Below are 25,536 nucleotides of genomic sequence, written 5' to 3'. Positions count from 1 at the left end.
GGGGAACATTCTCCTGCTAGCGGAGACATGCAACGGGATGTGTTCTTGCACACGTCCCCTCGTATGGTACCAAGGGGATTCGGCGGCGGGGGTGTGAAATTCAGCCGGGCGGCGTCTCAGGCAATAAATAAACTGCGATGTTCGGAGCTTACGGAGCCAACCTGAATTAGGGCCATCGTATAGTGCTATGGATTGTTTGAGGGAGGAGGTCCCCAAACCGCTACCATGCCTTGGGCCCCATGAGGTCTGAATCCGCCTCTGGCCTTACAGCTATTTACGCGGAGGCTTACATAATGAGAGGCGGCACGCAAGGATTGGTGTTAATACACAATTTCTTTACTTTGGATAATTCTCCATATGTCCAAGTCTTTAGGATAAAGTGTTCTCTGTGTTTTTTAATATAACATTTAAATTGAAACAAAAATAATTCTCTACAAAAAAAATTAAATATACAATATATATTGTTAGGATTTGTTTCTCTTATGTCTTGTCCTGCGATATTTTCTTTAGATATATATTTGAGCCTTACCACCGGCAGAGGAGAACTCCGCGACCCGCAGCTTGAGCGCTCCGTGGTTCCCACAACCCCCTCCCCCCAAGCCAAAACCTTCCTAAGCACAAAGATCAATGAATTTTGTGTCACAGTGAATGTGCGAAGATCATACACTAAAATTATAATTAGAAACATAAACCTGTATATATATTTTTTTCCGTTTAAATAAAATATATTTGGGGCTCAATAATTTGGATTTGCACGATTAGAAATGTATCTCCCCTCCCCCCAAAAACCCAACTGGGATTGTATAGGCTGCAAATTTTTCATCACACAAAGAAACAGCGAACAGTCAGAGCCAATGAGTTTTGATTCCGATGCTCCTCCCCCCTCCTCCATCCCCACTGAAAATCCTGGTTGAGGGAGATCCTAGAAGACCATCTATAATATTGTGTCTGTCCTGTGTTTTTGGCACGGGTCCATATTGTGCATGGAGATATGAAAGAGCCTCACGGTTAGGAATCTCCCTTTTGTGAGTCATATCGCTGTTATAAGTGTTCCTCCCCCCCCCCCCCTAGTTTATATTAAATGGGTAGGGGGGCTTAATGTGACATCTCTGCATTATTCAGCACTGAGTCAGCTGGTGCTTGTTGTAACGGTCACCTACCAAGAATCAAAAGCGTGGATAGATATTGCCACTAACAGTTAGTTCAAGTAGACGTGGACTGCACTACGATCCTTTAAGGACAACATTCTTCCACCCGAAGACTGCAGCGATATATATCTCCATATTGTTTGCAATAACATGGGTTTTTTCAAACTCTCTCTCCCAAAGTCCCATGCGGAAATAAGGCACTGCAGTAGTTGAGTTATCATTACAGACCCTCCCCCCGTTCATCGGAGCTTCCTCCCAAGGGGACAGCATGACTTGTAGACACCTCCTGCAGTGTGCTCAGCCATTGGATGCTCATGGTTTAAATGCCTTCCAAGCTCATTAGGAGTGTAGAAATAAGGAGCAGAGTGGAGAAAACCAGGGCGCTGCAGGCGGAGTCACAGTTCCTGTGGGTGGAGTCGCATTTGGCATCCTGGCAAAGTGCACCTTTGAAGCCAGAGGGACACAAGCACCGCTGTCCGTGGTGGCAGGTGCCACCATTCTGGCAGATCAGCAGCTCTTCATCGCACACATTAGCTGGGAATGAAAGGACACATCGGTAAGAGAGATGAGGTATCCCAAGCTGGTCATACCAATGCTTCACACCATTATACAATTCTAAGACTTTACAGTGTATATAATATAATACCAAAGTTGCAAATCTACGTAATAAAGGTGGCCATACACCAGAAATATAAAAATCAAAGCTAAAATGGTACTTGTGTATTTTGGCGGCGCCCATCGCATCGCATACCATAACACATACAATGGTATGCGATGCGACGCGATATCGTACGATAGTGCACGATGGCATACAATTTTGAAATTGTATGCCATTGTACATGGCATACGATGCCATACGATGCGATGCGATGCGATTATCCGACGTGGATAGTGGGGGTATGAAAAGGTCGTAGGACGCGTACCCCCGCCTCTCGCGGGCTCGCTGCGCTCGCCACGCTTCGGGTTCACGTTTATAGTGGGGGGGTGGCGTGGGGGTGCATTTAACATTGTAAGCACCCATTTGGGTGCTCAAAAGCACCCTTTAGGGTGCTTATACGATTTTTGGTCGTATAGGGGGTCAAAATCGCGTCGCATCGCATCGCATGCCATCGGGTGCATGGCATGCGATGCGATGCGATCTGTTCGTCGTACGACGGACATCGGGGGCGCCGCCAAAATACACAAGTACCGCTAAAATATATGCAAAGCTGCAGTTTATATGTTATTTGTTGTATGTCTAGTCTGTCTATGTTAATGTTAATATTGTGCACAATTCTACAATGAAATAATATCTTATCTGATATTTTAATAAATATTTTCATTTTTATATAAATTTCACTGTGTCAGAATTACTGAGCAGAACTGCGCTTCTTAAAGCAACATACACCTAGGTGTTAGTTGCTTATTTTTTCTGTTGATACACCAGAAAGGTATCAGGCTCAAACTCACAATTTCGGTCGATCGATTGTGTGCACATCGTGAGGTATATCGGTACGATGCGTGGGTCGAGAGGTCGATTCTCAGATCATACAGCATTGCTTGCGGTTATAAGCAGATCCTATATCCTTTTACAGCACATACGATCACTCATTCCATCACTCTTCTGACCTGCATACGATCATTCTAGTGTATGGCCAGCTTTAGGGGCAGATTTATTAAGCTTGGAGAAGAGATAAACTGGAGATAAAGCAGAGAAAAGGTAAAAGGAGATAAAGCACCAGCCAATCAACTCCCAACTGTCTTTATCAAACACAGCTGATTGGCTGGTGCTTTATCTCCTTTTACCTTTTCTCCGCTTTATCTCCAGTTTATCTCTTCTCCAAGCTTAATAAATCTGCCCCTTAGTCTTATACGTTTACAATACTGATACTATACCTCTCACCATTGTACTATATTATTATGATGCTACATGAACGAAAGTCTTATAGTCCTGCAATTATGGCTTGTGGCCAGCACTTAAGTCGGCAACAGATCCTAAAAACCTACCGATGACAACTTCTGCATTGCTGCGTAAACCAGTGGCGGGTGAGTGAGGCTCTGCCCATGGGCTTCCTAACAGCATTGCAGGCCCCAGCCAAAGCATTGCACTAGGGACGCTACATACCCATTTAGGGGAATAAATAAAGGGTCCGTCATACAGATTGCATCAGACAGACAGGCTGAACGATCCGGCATGCCCGACCCAACGATATTTTGGTATTGGTCGACCGCATACACTCCGCAATTATCTGGTGATCTTCCAATATCGGAGTATGCCCAGCATTAGACCGTACTCTCCCGTGGCGTAAAAACTGATATGAATAATAATATAATCTCTGCTTAGCGCTATGTAATATGGGGACGCCATAACTGTACAATAAATTAATAATATACAGTATATATATATATATATTATCGTTAATTATCCTTTTTTTCGTGTACTACCTTTCTGTATAGACCTGTAAAGCTCATTTCGAATTCTGCTGACAATCCCGGCATCATTTTGCAACCATAATTTGTTATCCTAATTTTCTATGTCCCGGAAATTTATCGCCCTGCGCGCCCGATATAAACATCATTTAAACTCTTAATTTAGGTCAAAGGAACATAAATCTTCTAACACGGCAGTGCAAAGGGCAGTCTGTAACCTGAGCAGATTTAATGTGTCTGCATTACTTAATCACTCTCTGGCAAAGGTCGTACACACAATCATATACGGAGACGACAGCTCAGCAATGGCGGCTGCTTCATTCCCGGACAGTTCTGCTCCTTAGTGTTCATTGGCTGAATCTGTGGTACACTCAAAGTATATGGCGCTGACGCTAGGGATATCTGTGTGTAAAATAAACATATGTAAATGTAGATTAAACCTATGATGATCAAATGTAACCCCCTATCACAAGGTAGAAGTGAGGTGGTCCAGCCAACAATGAGCTTTTAACAAGGACTCTTCCATCTGTCATAGAACAGGGGGGTTCTGCCTGCGGTGGTTGTGTGGAGAGCAGCGCATGCAGTCAGTGGGTTGTGTGACTGCAGCCTAAACTTTAGTACTTAAATGGGTACGACTGGGGCTTGACATCCTGTAAGTTGCTAATAATCTGCCAACCGTTATGACAGTCCTTACACTGACCCTTTCTCTTTTCCACTCGTTTCAGAACAATCTGCCGGCTCTGATTGGATGCAACTGTTGAATAAATGCTGCTGGCATTTGTTACCATGAAATACACAACTGTTATTAGCATACCTCCAAACTGTCCCAACTGTTACATTGGGTCAGTCCTAATAATTGGACAATGTCCCGCTGTCCTATCCGCAGGTCGCAGTGTTCCGTGGTTGGTGGGGGACAGTTGGGTGAGCCAGTGATCACCGCTGCTCTACAACTGACTAGATGCTGTTACATGCTCAGGGAGTTTCTCGTGGAGCACTTGGCACACCTCTAAAATGACAAGGTTGTGGAACAATTGGGGTTCTGGTGCTCGGCCCCGCCCTCCATCCAAGGTCCCATCCCTCCTCTCATAGACCCACTACTATAACTACGACCACTACTAAGATAGGTTCCACTTGTGGAACATCAATTGGTTGGGAGGTATGTACTAGATCTCCACCTCTGACATGAAGGAGGGAATGTAAAATATTTTCTCATCCTTGTTTGCCTCAGAGAACTCAACTGGGAGTACCAGGAAGTCTGCAATTGAAGAAGATATTCCAAGATTTGCAACAGAAGAGCTCAAGACTTGTAGAGCGCCGATAGACTGTGATGTTTCGCACTGCTCATTCGCTTGTAAATCCCGGAATCCAGCATATTTTGGAAAATTACAAGCATTTAGTGTACACACAGTGGCACTACAATGGGAATGTGGGCCTCACCTGTCACCCACCATATCTTCTCATCACACTGTCTAAGAACATGGGGAACCGACCAATGCTTGTGACAGCCCCCATGTAAAATCTTCAAAAAATGTACTTGTGCATTGAACATCTTCTTAAGGGGGTTGCGCTCAGTTCAATCATCAACTTGCTTTGTAAAGAATATCCCAGAAGGTGGTGTACCTTCTTCTCTATGTTTGACAAGCTGCACCCTACTTAACCAATTGCGCTACGATACTCCACAAACACTTGTTCTTCTTCAGCCCCCATGTAATGTTATTAAAAGAAATCCGCAGTTTCCGAGTTATCTGCATTTGTAGAAAGTAATAAGGTTGATTTTGCCATGACAGTGATTGCCGCTTTTAAAAAAATGGGAAAACTCTCCCAAATTCTCTCACTTTCCGATTCTCACCCCCTCTTACATTTGGCCCTTAGTGTCAGTGCCAAGCTCCGAGATGGTATTGAAAAGTAATGGCTCCATGGCTATAAGTTTTTTATTTGTGATCTTAGCCAGAAGGCCGAGCTGTGAGGCTACTGATGTGCCACGTAGGCATCATCAGTGTAGGGTACTACGTGGTTGGCTGGAGATCTGTGTCTTAGTGAGTATACAATTTCTCCTTCTTTAATACATGGAGGTTTCTCTGCTATAGTCACCACAGTGCTCACAGGTAAGCAGGAAGCGCGGAGAATACTGTGAGTACTGTGGTGACTCTAGAGGGGAGAAACCTCCAGCCAACCACTACATACATCCCCGTAGTACTCCACACTGCCAACCAATACATACATCCCGTAGTATTCCACACTGCCAACCACTACATACATCCCTGTAGTACTCCACACTGCCAACCACTACATACATCCCCGTAGTACTCCACACTGCCAACCACTACATACATCCCCGTAGTACTCCACACTGCCAACCACTACATACATCCCCGTAGTACTACACACTGATGGTGCCTGTGCCGCTTTGTGCATGTGTGTCCCACTATTATTAATCAAATAACCACGCATAGTGTACGTGATTCATACACCTTATATTCATTATTTGTGTTGTGTTCCCATCCCATGACAAGCTAACAGAGGGCACTACTTACGTTGGCATCCTTGCCTCCAGTGATAGCCCAGCAGGCACTCATCGCACTTTGTACCAGTGGCTCCTGGTCGGCAAACACAGTCCCCAGTCTCGTTGCAACGTTCGTGCTCGGATCCATGTTGGTTACAGTTACATTCTGTAAGGACGATAGATCTATGTGATTGATGGTCATAGAACGTCAGTACCAATAAATGTATGCATTATATAACCTATAGATGGGCCGGAGGTGTAATGTGGCCCTTCTCACTGCCTAAGTGATTACAGACATAAAGGGTACGCATCACAGGATGTAGAGCTATCTATTGTAATAAGCAAACACATATATACAGTATATACAGTATGTGATCTCAGCATTATCCTATTGGTTATATAGGGATGTATACCGCATTTCTGTATTCTCTAACCCCCCTCTGCATGGTCAGCAAAAGCTGGAGATTCCCTGCAAAACCCTATGGGCTTCTTACCGCAGCGCTGTGTGAGCCATCCGTTACGGATCCCTCCCAGCATGCCCTGCGGTCGGCGCTGTCACTCTGCGCATGCACAGACAGACTCCCGGGTCTCATCGCAAGAGTTGTCCCTTGTGTTAATGATCGCATATGTTAGAGCATATGCGATCATTAACAATGCGGTACCTGGCGAAGGGGGGGCGATACAGGGCAGCGGATGTTAGAACATCCCGCCCACAGCCTGTGACATGTCAGGCAGGAGCTGATTGGTTGGCTGTTTATCATTCTCCATTTTATCACTTTTGAAGCTTAGTGCATCTGGCCCCGTATCCCACAGAATACCTTCCCCATTGTGTCTTCCAGCACCTAGCAATGAAGCGCTATGAATGAGAATGATGCGATACTGCTAAATGCCCCCTCCTTACTTACAAATAGTAAAGGGGATGTCTACAGCATCCTTACAATTATCATTTTGCTATTATCTATATCTGTGCCATTATCAGCACTAAAAGAACATATCTGAGCATAGTTTGGCATTTGCCTTTGTCCCTCTTTGGTCTCTGTATTCTAGAAATGGCTACCTCCATTTTTTTTCTGCCTTTTCTTATGTCAATAAGTGGCCAGAGTTTGTTAACACAGAAGTTCACAGAATTCACAGAATTTACATAACACCGTCATTAATTACATCATGTTTTAGAACTTCATCTGAAAGAATAGAACTTGTAATGCTTAAAGAGATTAGATAAGTATAAAAACATCTATTTTTCTAAAGAAAACGAAAAAATATATATATTTTAAGAAATAATAAAAATACAGCATTTAAAAAAAATCAGAAATCCAGGTGTATATTCAATTAGCTGTGACTAATTGTCAGGTAATTACAGTGCAGCACAGGGAAAAAGCCTATCAATTAAATAGCCCTTTTCTGTTGCCTAAATTTGGGGAATACCAAGTTGAAACGGTTAAACAATGATATATAAAAGATTTAATATATTATACGTTTCCTTTTAGTGGAATAAAGACAGCTTAAATAACCCTAAAGTGCACATTGAAAAATAACATCTATCCTCTATCCTGTCACATGCAAGAATATCAGTAGTCTCTACACTAATAACACTGACAGGACACAGGAGACTTGCTGCGTGTCTCTCTCTCTCTTCAGTCCCAAAAGCTCTCCTCAGATAACATCATACACATAGCTTGCTGTGTATGTGGGTCGTGGGGAGAGAAGCTAGGATCCCCGGGTCACTTACAGCCCTCTCCCTCCTATCTCTCCTCTGGTCGGGAAGAACTGTGTTATATTGATCACAATCTGTCCGGTTCTTTCTTCTGCTGCTGCACAAGAGGGAGAGCAATTTATGTCAGTGTTCCCCCTTAATCTGGATCTGTGGGGCAGCATTTGACATGTGGGAAGAGTCCTCCAACAGTACAGACACATTTTGTTTGCCCTCTGTCCCCCTGATACAGGAAGCTGTGTGGTCATTTGCTCCTGTACAGTATTTGAAAACACTTCATACAACCATTTTGTATTAGAATTATTGACGGAGTGTTCCATTAGGGGAATTAAACAGTATCGGCCTATGCCTAAGGTATGTCATTGGTTACCAGAGGGGGTGTGGCCAGCCCCTTAGAGGCTTGGCCAGCTATTACTGGATATGTAACTGACTCACTAACAGAGTGACAATGCAGTCTGGAACCTGAAAACAGAGGAAGCAGTGGGCCCATCTGGGATTTCTGGCCCACTGTGTATGCTTTACCCTTCGGGGTGCTTAACTGCATCAACACAGATAACAGGAAAACTGAGGAGCTTCTGTAGCAAGATCACAGTTCCAGACAATCATAATGGGGTGTTAAGAAGACTGAGATATATAGTATATTATAGCTATCCTGTAAAAATACAGTAGCACCACATAGTGGAGCGCTACACAGGTGTCTGCAGATGACAGTGGGGAAATGGCAGATTATTTAGCGGTAATTACATTAATCCTGTAACAGTCAGTAACCTCATATGCTGTTAGGAGTTTGTTAAGTGTCAGGATAACAGATTGCCGGAATATTCTGATCTACTCCAGTGCTGTCCTCCGCTGAGAAGCTTTACCAGCAAGAGGCAGCACGTGATTAATTGTAATCAAATTACCAAAGACTTGTGACCCATTATTGAGCAGGCAGAGCGTCCGCGGCCATCAGCTCAGTGTTACAGATGTAATGTACTTATGTCTTGTCTATATACAGACTGAGTGACTTATTCCTTTATCTCAGCAGAAGAGACATTTATTGTAAGGGACTGAATAATACAAGTGACAAAGGCGAGGGAGCGGCGAGTTGGCCGCCCGTGGATCAGTATCAGAAAGTCAGAGATGATTATTAGTTTAATCTGTTTAACCTGATTTGTTTATTGAAAAATGAACGAAAGAATTTATTTTTTTTAAATGTAAAAAATTCAATGAAGCTATAAACCCAGGAGGAGCGCAGTACGCAGGGCAAAGCAGGGGTACCCAGGAAAATTCACCATGTTGGGTGTTGGGCTACAGTATTACCCAGTGCTGTGCGCATTGTCCATCATGTGCCTACTGTTGTGTTATTACCCCACATTGGACTGAATTGACTGCATGGAGAAGTGATCACATACTGTAGGACAGGCATGGGCGAACTATGGCCCTCCAGCTGTTGTGAAACTACAAGTCCCATCATGCCTTGCCACAGTTTTGCTATTAGAGAATGCTAAAACTATGGCAAGGCATGCTGGGATGTGTAGTTTCACAACAGCTGGAGGGCCACAGTATGGGCAGGCCTGCTGTGGGCTTTACATGTGCTTAGCCTGAGCAACGTCCTGTTTTATCGTACTGTATACTGTATACTGCACCTAACAGGCATCAACCAATAAATGGGTGATGTAATAACTGCGTCATGCTCCAACATGATGGTATATCGCCATGCTCTCTGCGCGTCACATAGGGGAACTCTGTGGTTTCTGTGATGTAGTCTCTAGTAGTTTGGGGGGGGGGGGGAGAGGTAGTGGAGTATCTAACCTGCTAAACAGGTGATGAAGTGTCCCATAACAACCAATCAGCTTCTTGAATGCATTTTATATAATGTACTTGATAAATGATGAGGCGACGCCTTCCCTGGGTCATTCCCTCTTTAGAAGGTTTATACATTTCTACCAAGAATCCATTGTACAGATGTAGCGCCGCTCATTCAGTGCTGGGGCTCGCCAGACCGCCCCCACTGGCAAACCGGCGCTCCATCTGACTGAAACGCGCGAACGTCCCACACGCACTCACGTCCCAGTTTTCTGGCGGTGGGGGACGGGAACTCTGCCCGTCTCCACTTCAGGGAGACGAGCAGGGTTAGGGAAGGGGGGGGAGCGGGGAGGTGGGATCGGCCGGCGGTGAATTGGTGGGGACCGGCGGGGAGCTCCATAGTAGCAGCTGGCGGCTGGCGAATCTACCGCCAGCACCTGCAAGGAAGAGAGACGCTCCATCTGTACAACTGACTTCTGTATGTATTGGCCATTTTTTAATTCTTTAAAATGATAGATAGAAGCTGTCTGGTTGCTATGGACAACTTCTTAAGTTGTCCATTTTTTCAAGGCGGCCTGATACATTTTCCCAGCGGTTTAGGAATTACACCAGGAACAACCACGTCCAAAACGACCTTTATGGTGATCAGTGAAAGTGTTTCATGTATAACTTGCTTTATTAGACCTCTGGGATATTTGGGCTGTGATGCTGTGCATCCTTCCAGTCCATACTGTACACCAGTGGTTCTCAACCTCGGTCCCCAAGGACCCCCAACAGTTCATGTTTTCCAGGTCTCCACACAGAATCCCAAGGGAAATAATTAGCTCCACCTGTGGATCTTTTAAAATGTGTCAGTGAGTAATGAGTGCACCTGTGCACCTGCTGGTTGATCTAGAAAACATGAACATTTGGGGGTACTTGAGGACCGAGGTTGAGAACCCCCGCTCTAAACCACCACACTCCCCCGTCATAATAACCCCAAACAGGAGTCACTCACGTATGCAGATGTTCTCATCTTCTAGTTCCGCAGACACGTTCCGGTAGAAGCCCAACCGGCAGTGCTGACAGTGCTGCCCTCTAGTGTTGTGCTTACAGCTGACACAAGTCACCACATTCAGGAAGTCGATGAAACTGCAGCGGCTAGAGTGACCGTAACACTCACAGTCTGAAAAAGCAAAAAACGATTTAAGCAGAGATAAAGGGGTACTATTCCTCATCACCGGGGGCTGTCCAACCGCTGCATGTAATGCCTGGACCATTTGGGGAGTGTATATTGGCTCGGCATGAAGATTCAACACCTCTAGATTGAAAACGTTGGACCTTAATGTCTCACGAAGCCATTGTCCCCTAATCGTTCCTATAGCAGGAATAATGGAAGTTGAATTACAGTTCCTGCAAGTGCTGGATGTTTCAATTAAATGTTGCTAAATCTGAAGAGGCCTTGTGCCAGATCCATGACCTTGCCGCAGGCCACGGGCAATGTTACCAGATTTAATCAAACACCAGTGGGGAACCTCGCACGCAAGTGTCAGTCTCCCTGCAGCAAGGCTGGAGGGCAGCAACCGAATGGGCCTGAGGGTCTACAAGGGGAGGGCCAGACGCTCACAGTCCCCTGTGAGGATATTATGATTACATTTAGCACAACCATTGCAGCGGTGGGCAATTTTAAGCATGATGGTGGCTGTGGACAATGATAGAAGTCATGCAGGGGTGAGATGAGGGGGGAAATGGAAAAGATTGGGTCACATTCAGGCACCCACTCACCAGGAATAAATTCCCAACATTCCTTTGACCTTGCAAGACTTGTATGCGCTCTGAATGCCAATAGTACCCTCAGCACCTCTAATCAGAACAGCCGCAGCGAGACAGGTTACACAGCAGGAGGATGTAACCAATGAGAGACACTTATTAGTGAGCATAGTTGTCACTTACGAAGGTGGCCATTTTGTGGCATGGACCAATATTTGCATGAGAACAGCATGTCAGCTCCCTAGGATTCAGCAACCTTTTGGGGTCTATGTACTAAAGCCTTGGAGAGGGATAAAGTGGACAAAGATAAACTACTAACCAATTAGCTGCCATTTTTCAAACAAAGTACCAGTCAACCATCTCCTAACTGCCATGTTACAGATTCTATCTCACTCTACTCTATCACTCTCAAGGGGGCCCATTTATCACCAGCTGCATCTGAAGATGCGGCTGTAATTTGATAACATCGTCCCAACATTGAGTGCGCCTCACCTGCACTCAATGTCGCTAATTCCTAGCACTTATTAATATGCCCCGTTCTTACATTTAATGATTTAGACCATATAATTGCTGCTTACATGGATATCCTACAATCTGTTGTCATTGATACATATAATCGTTACCTTTTGAATTCTTGACCAAGGTGTCAGTGACATAGGCCGGCGTGGGTTCCGGAGATATGAATGCCTTTGAGGATGCTTAAATTTGAGAAATAAAATACTGTCCAGTTATGCTGCACAGATGGACTGGCTACAGAGTACTACTAGGGATCCCAGCGATGGACTGGTTACAGAGTACTACTAGTGATTGCAGAGATGGACTGGTTACAGAGTACTACTAGTGATCCCAGTGATGGACTGGCTACAGAGTACTACTAGGGATCCCAGTGATGGACTGGCTACAGAGTACTACTAGTGATCCCAGCGATGGACTGGCTACAGAGTACTACTAGTGATCCCAGCGATGGACTGGCTACAGAGTACTACTAGTGATCCCAGCGATGGACTGGCTACAGAGTACTACTAGTGATTGCAGCGATGGACTGGCTACAGAGTACTACTAGTGATTGCAGAGATGGACTGGCTACAGAGTACTACTAGTGATCCCAGCGATGGACTGGCTACAGAGTACTACTAGTGATCCCAGCGATGGACTGGCTACAGAGTACTACTAGTGATCCCAGAGATGGACTGGCTACAGAGTACTACTAGTGATTGCAGAGATGGACTGGCTACAGAGTACTACTAGTGATCCCAGCGATGGACTGGCTACAGAGTACTACTAGGGATTCCAGTGATGGACTGGCTACAGAGTACTACTAGGGATCCCAGCGATGGACTGGCTACAGAATACTACTAGGGATCCCAGCGATGGACTGGCTACAGAGTACTACTAGTGATCCCAGCGATGGACTGGCTACAGAGTACTACTAGGGATCCCAGCGATGGACTGGCTACAGAGTACTACTAGGGATCCCAGTGATGGACTGGCTACAGAGTACTACTAGTGATCCCAGCGATGGACTGGCTACAGAGTACTACTAGTGATCCCAGCGATGGACTGGCTACAGAGTACTACTAGTGATCCCAGCGATGGACTGGCTACAGAGTACTACTAGTGATTGCAGCGATGGACTGGCTACAGAGTACTACTGGCGATCCCAGCGATGGACTGGCTACAGAGTACTACTAGGGATTCCAGTGATGGACTGGCTACAGAGTACTACTAGGGATCCCAGCGATGGACTGGCTACAGAGTACTACTAGGGATCCCAGCGATGGACTGGCTACAGAGTACTACTAGGGATCCCAGAGATGGACTGGTTACAGAGTACTACTAGTGATCCCAGAGATGGACTGGTTACAGAGTACTACTAGTGATCCCAGCGATGGACTGGCTACAGAGTACTACTAGTGATCCCAGCGATGGACTGGCTACAGATAACTACTAGCGATCCCAGCGATGGACTGGCTACAGAATACTACTAGTGATCCCAGCGATGGACTGGCTACAGAGTACTACTAGTGATCCCAGCGATGGACTGGCTACAGAGTACTACTAGTGATCCCAGCGATGGACTGGCTACAGAGTACTACTAGTGATCCCAGCGATGGACTGGCTACAGAGTACTACTAGTGATTGCAGCGATGGACTGGCTACAGAGTACTACTAGTGATTGCAGAGATGGACTGGCTACAGAGTACTACTGGCGATCCCAGCGATGGACTGGCTACAGAGTACTACTAGGGATTCCAGTGATGGACTGGCTACAGAGTACTACTAGGGATCCCAGCGATGGACTGGCTACAGAGTACTACTAGGGATCCCAGCGATGGACTGGCTACAGAGTACTACTAGGGATCCCAGCGATGGACTGGCTACAGAGTACTACTAGGGATCCCAGCGATGTACTGGCTACAGATTACTACTAGTGATCCCAGCGATAGACTGGCTACAGAGTACTACTAGTGATCCCAGAGATGGACTGGCTGCAGAGTACTACTAGTGATCCCAGCGATGGACTGGCTACAGATTACTACTAGTGATCCCAGCGATAGACTGGCTACAGAGTACTACTAGTGATCCCAGCGATGGACAGGCTACAGAGTACTACTAGGGATCCCAGCGATGGACTGGCTACAGAGTACTACTAGTGATCCCAGCGATGGACTGGCTACAGAGTACGACTAGTGATCCCAGCGATGGACTGGCTACAGAGTACTACTAGTGATTGCAGAGATGGACTGGCTACAGAGTACTACTAGTGATCCCAGTAGTAAAACACATATAATATATAATATCTACACATATAATATCTACAGTACTGGTTTCTCTACATATGACGACTAACACAACGTATTACACCTGGCAAGGGCCAGATCCTGCTGCATCAAGGTACCTGTCTTAGGATGTTTCTTTCCAGAAGAAGGTGTCAGAGGCGGCTCTCTGTGAATGGGTGGGGGAGCTGCATGTTATAAATGCACAGGGAGAGATAGGACTACTGTTAACAACAGGGATATTCAGAGGAACATCAGTTTGCTTAAATCTACCCAGCACAGGTGAGGGTATGCTGCATACAATACATTTATAGTGTCCCTCTGTGCAAGCTACATAGCCGGACTAGACAGAGGCGTCTGGTGCCAGCTGCCCAGTGAGCAGCATTTATATATGGCCTGGAAGGGACCCCTGGAGACTCGCCCAGGTTGTGGAACCTCCTTACTATAGCACTGGCAGGAGATAAGCCTGGGTTGTGGAAGCTCCCTACTATGGCACCAGCTGGAGACTCGCCCAGGTTGTGGAAGCTCCCTAATATGGCACTGGCAGTAGTCCTTACTATGGCGCTGGCAGGGGGCCAGTCCATGTTGTGGAAGGTCCCTGCTATAGCTAGGGTTACCACCTTTCCCTTTTAATTCCGGACACATATTAATTACACAGGTTCTGTGGCTGGCTGACTTCAAGACTCCATATCACCTGGTTTTAAACTTCCACAGAACCTGTGTAATTAATATGTGTCCGGAATTAAAGGGGAAAGGTGGTAACCCTAGCTACAGCCCTGGCAGTAGTCCTTACTATGGTGCTGGAAGGGGGCCAGTCCATGTTGTGGAAGGTCCCTGCTACAACCCTCCCAGGCCATGTATGTGCAAAGTGTGCATGCTCAGTAATTGCTCCTAGTCCTTTATAGACATGACAAAGCTCCTATGACTTTATCCTCCACAGCCACTGATACGTACCACATGTACACCTGAAATAGGCCAGGTCCCCAATATCACTAAGAGTAACAGTGGGGTCAGGTAGAGAGTTATACATTGGTTATATTCCGTAACCTGTTTGGGCAGCCTGAACAGGCAATGTCACCGAGGTACGATACAGCTTATTGAGGCTTTCCTTGCTATTCCGACCATACGCCAGTGCAGGCATGTGCATTGCCAAGTGTGATGTATTAGACTGACAGCCGTGGGGTCCAGAGAGTTCCCTGTGCAGTGTTTAACACAGTCACCGCTGCGGGGATCATTTCACTTTAATATGCAAAGCTCCTGTACGCCTCCTAACATCAACAGATGGATCGTTACAAGTCAGTGCGGACTAGTGTGAGACCTAAGGCTACCGGGTGCCATTGGACAGGTGGCAGCAGCTCGGGGCAGTTTTCTTAGGTCCATGTTTCCACGGTAACAGCCCCGCACATTATCTGCAGTGTTTGATCAGCTGTGATGACAGGGAGAGCGAGATGGGCAGGTGGTACTGTCGGTATTTATACTGAATATAAAGATTGCAGAATCTGAACATAGAAATAGTGACATCATCTGGTTAATAAAACCCCATTTCCTTACATTGAATACACAAAATATTTTTTATAGCGGAAATTTGTGCATGAAATTCTATATTCCTCACATTGTTTTTACTGCTCCAGATCTGTCCTGTCTTTTCTGCATTTCATCAATAGACCCTAAACTGAGCAAATGGATTGGGCCTGATCATTCAAAGGGGTTAATGGGTTTGGAGAACTGTAATGACCCATGCGAGGGTCCCTCATAGATATCGCTCATTTTAGTCTTTCAGTGATAATGATATTCTTACTCAATATTGTTAATGATGACTCTTGCAGGTCATTAACGATGTCCTCCGTCACCTGTACATGCAGCTCACTTTGACGACGTACCCAAGGAATGCATGTAGGGAGCAGGGACAGGATGACATCGCTGAATGATAACATTATCAATAGTGTGCATGCTCTATATTATTTGCCCAGGAGTTCAACATGAATCGTTACCGATATCATACCCTCCAACATGACCCACTCCATTAGGTACAAAATGCTCTGTTCCTGGACTTCCCTGCCAGTGGTAATTACAGAGGTTGGACTCCAGCACAGTCCAAAATTCAAAGAGGGGCAGTCACATCAACTGCCAGTGAGTCCAGGACAGTGATGTTTGGAGTGGCACTAGGTGTGGCTTCCCTATTTGAATAGTGGACTGTGCTGCAGCCCCACCTCTGCAACTGCCTCTGGCAGGGAAGTTCAGAAACAGAGCATTTTGTACCTAATGGAATGGGTCAGGTTGGAGGGTATGCGATATTGCATATGGAGCGAATCATCTAGGGACAGATGTATCAAGCTCCAAAAAGTGTACAGTGATAAACAACCAGCCAATCAGCTCCTACCTGTCATTTTTCAAATCCAGCCTGTATCATGACAGGTAGGAGCTGATTGGCTGGCGGTTTACTCGTTGATGCCTGCACCGCTCAGACACATTACCAAACCTAATTCTGTTATGTACTGTTCCAGGAAAACAGGGACACCTGGAACTTAAGATTAGCATTAAACCCAGCGGCGGCTGCAGCACTGACCCTGAGGTGGAGGGGGGATTGCTAAGCATATATATATCTATCTTTACATACATGTTATCATTGATTTATATATGTGGAGTATTGATTATTATTATTTTTTTTATTAAGTTTCTTATATAGCAAAACAAATTCCATTGCGCTATACAATTGGACACACAGATAATACAAAACTGGGTAAAGACAAACAGTAGTAGAGGTAGGAGGGCCCTGCCCTCAAGCTTACAATCGATCCCTGGGGATCACCCGCACTGAGAGCATTGGCCATACGGAGCCTCAGAATCAGCATATAACATTACACAATGTTATCCGTTCCCACGACTCCTGTTTAACTAGATAATTGGGGGATCAATCCTGCACACATATTACATACATGATAACATGTATGTATATACTGTATATATGTGCTTAGCGGTCTCCCCCTGCACTTCATGGTCAGAGCTGCTGCTGATTAAACCTATTCCTGGCTTTTAGGGGAATTCAGGGGAAAGCCGTTAATTATTGCAGTCACACAATGACCACCAGGTGGCAAAGGAAAGTTCTTAATTCTTCCTTTGGATTCCTATTGGTCTGTAGAAAGTTCTAGGTCAGGACTTTATATTGTTAGCATACATTTCTTCACAGTATTGTATAATAAAGTTATATAGGGATGGCCAATGGTGGGTTATCCAACAACGGTCACCATCGATGAAACTACTGACTGTTAACATCAATGATTTCATCCTCCGATTGTTCTCACGACTCTATTACTCGCCAGGCAGCTGGCCAATCCTAGTTAGGGGGAAGGACTATGCTGGTTGCATCAGGGGTGGCCAAAGGCTCTGTGCCCCTGGCAACAAGGAGATAAAAATAAAAGCCATGGTTTGTTCTATCAGTGATGGAGAACCATTGGATGATTGCTATTGATGGCAAATACATCTATCAATGAATGTTCACCATTGATGGTCGATGGTAATCCCTATTACATACTATATGCAGACTGTAATGCTGCAGGTTTGTTTCTACATAAGACAAAGGGAGTAATCAACTTCAGCCCAAATTAAATATCTCCATACCCCCCCCATACAGTGGAAGTTACAATCACAGACATACCTCGGATTTTTTCTGGTAGCTCTTGGCGCTGGACTTTAGGTTCCAGCAATGGAGGTGATGGTGAAATCCACGGAGCTTCAAACAAACACATTTTAGGATGAGACTTGCAGGGAAGAATGGACTCTGCAGAAGACTAGGCAATGGCACCGCTCCTAGCTAGGCCTATGAATAATAAGGGAACTGCCTGGCGTGACTAACGCAATCGTAGAGAACAAGTATCGTATACTGACTTTATTGTCGACAGGTAAAAAAAATTGTCAACAGGTCAAAATGTCGACAGGTCAAAAAGTAGACATTCTTTTTAAACTTGTTTTTGGGGTGCCTATATCGACACCATATCAGTGTAATGCGTCCCCTCACATGGCTCACTGCGCTTGCCATGCTTCGTGCCTAGGGCCTGGTTATATTCCCCCTCCACATGCACTGGGATTGTAAAGTATGCACAAGTTGGTTTAAAAGAAAATATCATGAAAAACTCATGTCGACTCTTTGAGCTGTTGACAGTTTTTAAAATGTCGGTATTCTAACCGTGTTGGCATTTTGATTGTCAGTCAATAGTGGTCGGTATTTTGACCGTCAGGATTTTGACTGTAGGTAAATTGACTGCACCCCGTACTACGTTATGCCATGTAATTGATATTAAGCAGATTTTATTCTCCAGCAACTAATTATCTGCAGGTAGCATCCTACACAGGGCTGCATAGCGGCAAGCTGCGGTGCTATCTGGGGTGGCATCATAGCCCATTGCGGCAGGATGGGGACCTACCTTCATTGTGGTGGTGAAATGTTCCTGAGTAGGGGGAACCCACCTGTAAAGGAGCCGCAATAGAGGAGCTGGTGTGCTCTGGCAACAAAGCTGACACAGGAAAAGCTGATAAGTTCCGCGAGTAGAAGAATAAACACTTACTGAGCTCTGTCATCCTATGGTGCGCCCCCTACAGCCCTGACAGAGGAACTTCAAGAAACAACTTTTCATTTGACTGAGTTAGACACCCAGGGCCGCCATTAGGGGGTGCTGTGGGGACAACTGTCCCGGGCCCAGCCGCTCTGACTGACTTAGAGAATAGAGTGTCACACACCCAGGGCCGCCATTAGGGCGGGCGCCATTAGGGGGGTGCTGTGGGGACAACTGTCCCGGGCCCGGCTGCTCTGACTGAGTTAGAGGATAGAGTCTCACTCACCCAGGGCTGCCATAAGGGGGGTGCTATGGGGACAACTGTCCCGGGCCGGTCTGACTGAGTTAGAAGATAGAGTCTCACACACCCAGGACCGCCATAAGGGGGTGCTGTGGGGACAACTGTCCCGGGCCCGGCCGCTCTGACTGAGTTAGAGGATAGAGTCTCACACACCCAGGGCTGCCATAAGGGGGGTGCTATGGGGACAACTGTCCCGGGCCCGGGCCGGTCTGACTGAGTTAGAAGATAGAGTGTCACACACCCAGGACCGCCATAAGGGGGTGCTGTGGGGACAACTGTCCCGGGCCCGGCCGCTCTGACTGAGTTAGAGGACAGACTGTCACACACCCAGGGCCGCCATAAGGGGTGCTGTGGGGACAACTGTCCCGGGCCCGGCCGCTCTGACTGAGTTAGAGGATAGAGTGTCACACACCCAGGACCACAATTAGGGGTGTGCTGTGGGGACAACTGTCCCGGGCCCGGCCACTCTGACTGAGTTAGAGGATAGAGTGTCACACACCCAGGACCACAATTAGGGGGGTGCTGTGGGGACAACTGTCCCGGGCCCGGCCACTCTGACTGAGTTAGAGGATAGAGTCTCACACACCCAGGGCCGCCATTAGGGGGTGCTGTGGGGACAACTGTGCCGGGCCTGGCCGCTCTGACTGAGTTAGAGGATAGAGTGTCACACACCCAGGGCCGCCATTAGGGGGGTGCTGTGGGGACAACTGTCCCGGGCCCGGCCGCTCTGACTGAGTTAGAAGATAGAGTCTCACACACCCAGGGCCGCCATTAGGGGGTGCTGTGGGGACAACTGTCCCGGGCCCGGCCGCTGTGACTGAGTTAGAGGATAGAGTGTCACACACCCAGGGCCGCCATTAGGGGGTGCTGTTGGGACAACTGTGCCGGGCCCGGCTGCTCTGACTGAGTTAGAGGATAGAGTGTCACACACCCAGGGCCGGCATTAGGGGGGTGCTGTGGGGACAACTGTCCCGGGCCTGGCCGCTGTGACTGAGTTAGAGGATAGAGTGTCACACACCCTGGGCCGCCATTAGGGGGTGCTGTGGGGACAAATGTCCCGGGCCCGGCCGCTCTGACTGAGTTAGAGGATAGAGTCTCACACACCCAGGGCCGCCATTAGGGGGGTGCTGTGGGGACATCTGTCCTGGGCCCGGCCGCTCTGACTGAGTTAGAGGATAGAGTGTCACACAACCAGGGCCGCCATTAGGGGGTGCTGTGGGGACAAATGTCCCGGGCCCGGCCGCTCTGACTGAGTTAGAGGATAGAGTCTCACACACCCAGGGCCGCCATTAGGGGGGTGCTGTGGGGACATCTGTCCTGGGCCCGGCCGCTCTGACTGAGTTAGAGGATAGAGCGTAACACACCCAGGGCCGCCATTAGGGGGTGCTGTGGGGACAACTGTGCCGGGCCCGGCCACTCTGACTGAGTTAGAGGATAGAGTGTCACACACCCAGGGCCGCCATTAGGGGGTGCTGTGGGGACAACTGTCCCAGGCCCGGCCGCTCTGACTGAGTTAGAGGATAGAGTCTCACACACCCAGGGCCGCCATTAGGGGGGTGCTGTGGGGACAACTGTCCTGGGCCCGGCCACTCTGACTGAGTTAGAGGATAGAGCGTAACACACCCAGGGCCGCCATTAGGGGGTGCTGTGGGGACAACTGTGCCGGGCCCGGCCACTCTGACTGAGTTAGAGGATAGAGTGTCACACACCCAGGGCCGCCATTAGGGGGGTGCTGTGGGGACAACTGTCCCGGGCCCGGCCGCTCTGGCTGAGTTAGAGGATAGAGTCTCACACACCCAGGGCCACCATTAGGGGGGTGCTGTGGGGACAACTGTCCTGGGCCCGGCCGCTCTGACTGACTTAGAAGATAGACTGTCACACACCGACCAGTTACTTGTACTGGTTACCCAGAGAGAGCCTGGACCCCGGTACAGTATGTACATTATGGCTTCATAACGAACAACAATTTCAAAATGTAACATTTGACACTGAACAACTGTATATTATAGTTTTTGTTCTATTCACTTATTCCCATAACATTTCTGTCATATAAAATATATAGAAAAAAAGAATTATAATAACTGCTTCATAAAGTAGCAGCTGACAATTGACACATTATCTATCTACCTATATCACACACACACACACACACACACACACACACACACACACACACACACACACACACAGCTACATAGCTATCTATATATGGACATTATCCGCTACGCTGCTATGTACTGATATTGGTTTTCAGGTATTTGCTAGAACATAAATTGTTGAATTGCATCAAACTATATGACGGCGGTCTCCCAACATCTATTCTACTGCTGGCACAATACAATCTACCCCTTAGGGTACCTGCTTTATGTTTCGTCTCCGGGATACGAGCGAGGTCTGAAGTCTGAAGAACCGGATCCACTGATGACCGTCAGAAATGACAAAAAAAACCTATCAGGTGCAATCAATGGTAACATCCTAAATACGGGGTGAAGCATCTAGATTGCATTCTACAGGAAAAGTGCAGTCTCCACTACGTACTCTATATGATGAGATTTCCCACCAGTGATTCTTCCTCTGCACCTACAGCACCTATAGCAATACACTGAGGAACACAAGGGCGTTTCAGATGCTAATATGCTTCTTTATAATTGCCGTCTGTGTTAACAACAAGAATGCTACCTTGATGTTTTACAATACCTCCATAAGCTTTCTACACAATTACATCCAGGGCCGCCGACAGGGGGGGTGTCCCAGGCCCTGGCCTCTGCACACAGCCTCCCCCCGCACCCGCACACAGCCTCCCCCGCGACTGGACCGGCGCCAGGAGTGCACAACACACAGTGCAGCCTGCAGAGCACTGAGCCTAAAGGGGGGCGTGCGGCGGAGATATGGCACTGTGCTGCTGAGGGCCTGGACTGTAGCCCCAACATTTCTAGTGGCAGCGCTGATTACATCCCTTCTATACAGTCCACACATACCGTAGCTCTACATATTTTTCCCTTTTTTTCACGTTCACATCCGGCTAACCCTAGTTCAGCATTGAGTGATTGCATCATGCACCCACCAAGGACCTCTGCAAGCTGGCGGAACCTGTATCATTCCAGCACCTATCCTTCTGTATTTCCCTATAGATTGCCAGCATGCGAGCAGGGCCCTCTTGCCTCTATGTCTGTCTGTCATTACCGAGCCTTCTTAACCCTAATGCTAACCATAGCCATAACCCTAATGCTAATCCAAATCGTAACCCGTATTCTAACCTTACCTGTCATGCTAACCCTTACCCAAAGCCTTACTGTAATGCTAATCTAAACCCTAACAATAATTATATGGCTAGCAATAGCCCTGATACTAACCCTAACCCTTATTCTTACTGTCTCTGTAACTCTAATCCTCACCCTGAACCTAACCATATATCTAAAGGCCCCCATACACCGAGGCGATTTGGTCCGATTTCGGCCGATTGCGTCCAATCGGCCCATTAAATCAGAACAAATCGTCCCTCCCTGACAAGCCATCTGGTCCAATGCGCGGTCCCGTGCGCATAGGACCCGACCAGGTGGTCGGACCGGCAGGCATGCGATCCATCACAACGGATTGCATGCGTCCCTGGCGCCGGGAAGGTCCCGGCGACTCGCAGCCTGTCGGGTGTCCGTACACTGCTGCGAGACATCGCAGGCAGTGTATGGGCACCTTAACTGTAACACTAAACCTAACCGTAACCCTAACCATAACCCTAACTGTAACACTAATCCTAACCGTAACCCTAACCTTAACGCTAATCCTAACTGTAACCCTAACCATAACACTAACTGTAACACTAATCCTAACCGTAACCCTAACCTTAACGCTAATCCTAACTGTAACCCTAACCATAACCCTAACTGTAACACTAAACCTCACCGTAACCCTAACCTTAACGCTAATCCTAACTGTAACCCTAACCATTACCCTAACTGTAACACTAACCCTAACCGTAACCCTAACCTTAACGCTAATCCTAACTGTAACCCTAACCATAACCCTAACTGTAACACTAATCCTAACCATAACCCTAACTGTAACACTAATCCTAACTGTAACCCTAACCATAACCCTAACTGTAACACTAATCCTAACCGTAACCCTAACCTTAAAGCTAATCCTAACTGTAACCCTAACCATAACCCTAACTGTAACACTAATCCTAACCGTAACCCTAACCTTAACGCTAATCCTAACTGTAACCCTAACCATAACCCTAACTGTAACACTAATCCTAACCGTAACCCTAACCTTAACGCTAATCCTAACTGTAACCCTAACCATAACCCTAACTGTAACACTAATCCTAACTGTAACCCTAACCATAACCCTAACTGTAACACTAATCCTAACCGTAACCCTAACCTTAACGCTAATCCTAACTGTAACCCTAACCATAACCCTAACTGTAACACTAAACCTAACCGTAACCCTAACCTTAACGCTAATCCTAACTGTAACCCTAACCATAACCCTAACTGTAACACTAATCCTAACCGTAACCCTAACCTTAACGCTAATCCTAACTGTAACCCTAACCATAACACTAACTGTAACACTAATCCTAACCGTAACCCTAACCTTAACGCTAATCCTAACTGTAACCCTAACCATAACCCTAACTGTAACACTAAACCTCACCGTAACCCTAACCTTAACGCTAATCCTAACTGTAACCCTAACCATTACCCTAACTGTAACACTAACCCTAACCGTAACCCTAACCTTAACGCTAATCCTAACTGTAACCCTAACCATAACCCTAACTGTAACACTAATCCTAACCATAACCCTAACTGTAACACTAATCCTAACTGTAACCCTAACCATAACCCTAACTGTAACACTAATCCTAACCGTAACCCTAACCTTAAAGCTAATCCTAACTGTAACCCTAACCATAACCCTAACTGTAACACTAATCCTAACCGTAACCCTAACCTTAACGCTAATCCTAACTGTAACCCTAACCATAACCCTAACTGTAACACTAATCCTAACCGTAACCCTAACCTTAACGCTAATCCTAACTGTAACCCTAACCATAACCCTAACTGTAACACTAATCCTAACTGTAACCCTAACCATAACCCTAACTGTAACACTAATCCTAACCGTAACCCTAACCTTAACGCTAATCCTAACTGTAACCCTAACCATAACCCTAACTGTAACACTAAACCTAACCGTAACCCTAACCTTAACGCTAATCCTAACTGTAACCCTAACCATAACCCTAACTGTAACACTAATCCTAACCGTAACCCTAACCTTAAAGCTAATCCTAACTGTAACCCTAACCATAACCCTAACTGTAACACTAAACCTAACCGTAACCCTAACCTTAACGCTAATCCTAACTGTAACCCTAACCATAACCCTAACTGTAACACTAATCCTAACCGTAACCCTAACCTTAACGCTAATCCTAACTGTAACCCTAACCATAACCCTAACTGTAACACTAATCCTAACCGTAACCCTAACCTTAACGCTAATCCTAACTGTAACCCTAACCATAACCCTAACTGTAACACTAAACCTAACCGTAACCCTAACCTTAACGCTAATCCTAACTGTAACCCTAACCATAACCCTAACTGTAACACTAATCCTAACCGTAACCCTAACCTTAACGCTAATCCTAACTGTAACCCTAACCATAACCCTAACTGTTGGGTAGATTTATTAAGCTCAGTGAAGTGATAAACTGTCTGGTTTTTATCACTGGCCAATCAGCTGTTACCTGTCATTTTTCAAACCAATCCTGTAGCTTCACAGGTAACAGCTGATTGGTCGGTGATAAAAACCAGACAGTTTACCACTTCACCGAGCTTAATAAATCTACCCCTGTAACACTAATCCTAACCGTAACCTTAATGCTAACCTTAAACCTAACCTTTATTTTAATGCTAATTATAAACCTAACCATTACCGTAACACTAACCTTAATGCTACCGCCAATCCTAAACCTAACCAGGACCCTAACGCTAATCCATACCTTAACCTAACTTTCACCTCAACCCGATTGGAAATATCTACATTATGACAATGTCAATATTTCCTATGTCAACATTCTGTTAATGTTGACATTTTGACTTTGTCAACATTATCAATGTCAAACTTCATAATATCAACATTATGATGGAAGATATAGTGACTGCCTTTAATTACGTGAATTGTATTCAACACAGTTATTTGTCCGCTTCTTTCAAATAAGATGTTTTACCCACAGACAAGTACTCCCCCAGCAATAGCAGCATGAAGCAAACTACAAGGGAATCTGCTGACATTCCCAGGAGCAACAATAAAGTTTGGGCATAAATAGGGGAGTATCTATAAGGTGGGATTTTTACAGACCACAAATTTTAGAAACAATTTTAAAATACCCGTTTCGGACATGAAGCAGTTAAAAGGAGAGTTACATTGTCAGGTTTTATAATTTTGTTTGTACAGTAGATATTAAATGATAATATTTTCATAATATGCATTCACAAGATAACAAGAAGTTACTCTGTGTCTGCAAAATGTGGTTGTTTACCCCCCATGAAGTAATTCTCACCAGAGGAACAGTCCCCT

General features: G+C 46.2%; 2 protein-coding genes across 2 annotated transcripts in view; both read right to left on the bottom strand.

Annotated features, from left to right (window-relative positions):
- Nucleotides 1-314: 314 nt before the first annotated feature.
- The window catches only part of NTNG2 (netrin G2), a 103,810-nt gene continuing 78,588 nt past the window's right edge, over nucleotides 315-25,536 (bottom strand). The window contains exons 6-8 of the mRNA XM_083160918.1: nucleotides 10,557-10,724; nucleotides 6,092-6,226; nucleotides 315-1,682 (exon numbers count right to left, since the gene is read on the bottom strand). Coding sequence (XP_083017044.1) covers nucleotides 1,468-1,682; nucleotides 6,092-6,226; nucleotides 10,557-10,724 — 518 coding nt within the window. The 3' untranslated portion in view covers nucleotides 315-1,467. The remainder of the gene's footprint in view (nucleotides 1,683-6,091; nucleotides 6,227-10,556; nucleotides 10,725-25,536) is intronic.
- LOC146035719 (uncharacterized) lies at nucleotides 10,736-22,205 on the bottom strand. The gene is made up of 5 exons (XM_083159315.1): nucleotides 22,199-22,205; nucleotides 21,295-21,354; nucleotides 17,741-17,815; nucleotides 14,208-14,273; nucleotides 10,736-12,006 (listed from the first exon to the last, which is right to left on the bottom strand). Exons 1-5 carry the CDS (start codon nucleotides 22,203-22,205, stop codon nucleotides 11,909-11,911), a joined length of 306 nt encoding a protein of 101 aa, XP_083015441.1. The 3' UTR covers nucleotides 10,736-11,908.

This window comes from Crinia signifera, chromosome 9 (genome assembly GCF_055691185.1).
Source record: "Crinia signifera chromosome 9, ASM5569118v1, whole genome shotgun sequence".
Taxonomy (NCBI): domain Eukaryota; kingdom Metazoa; phylum Chordata; class Amphibia; order Anura; family Myobatrachidae; genus Crinia; species Crinia signifera.
The sequence above is the reverse complement of the archived record's forward strand: the minus strand, read 5'-3'. Positions and strand labels throughout refer to the sequence as shown.

What these genes read in the sequence shown, in the direction of transcription:
- LOC146035719 (XM_083159315.1), bottom strand. An exon ending in GCTACCAGAAAAAATCCGAG is followed by an intron (nt 14,274 to 17,740) that starts GTATGTCTGTGA and finishes TATAACATGCAG; the next exon opens with CTCCCCCACCCATTCACAGA. An exon ending in AAAGAAACATCCTAAGACAG is followed by an intron (nt 12,007 to 14,207) that starts GTACCTTGATGC and finishes CTCAAATTTAAG; the next exon opens with CATCCTCAAAGGCATTCATA.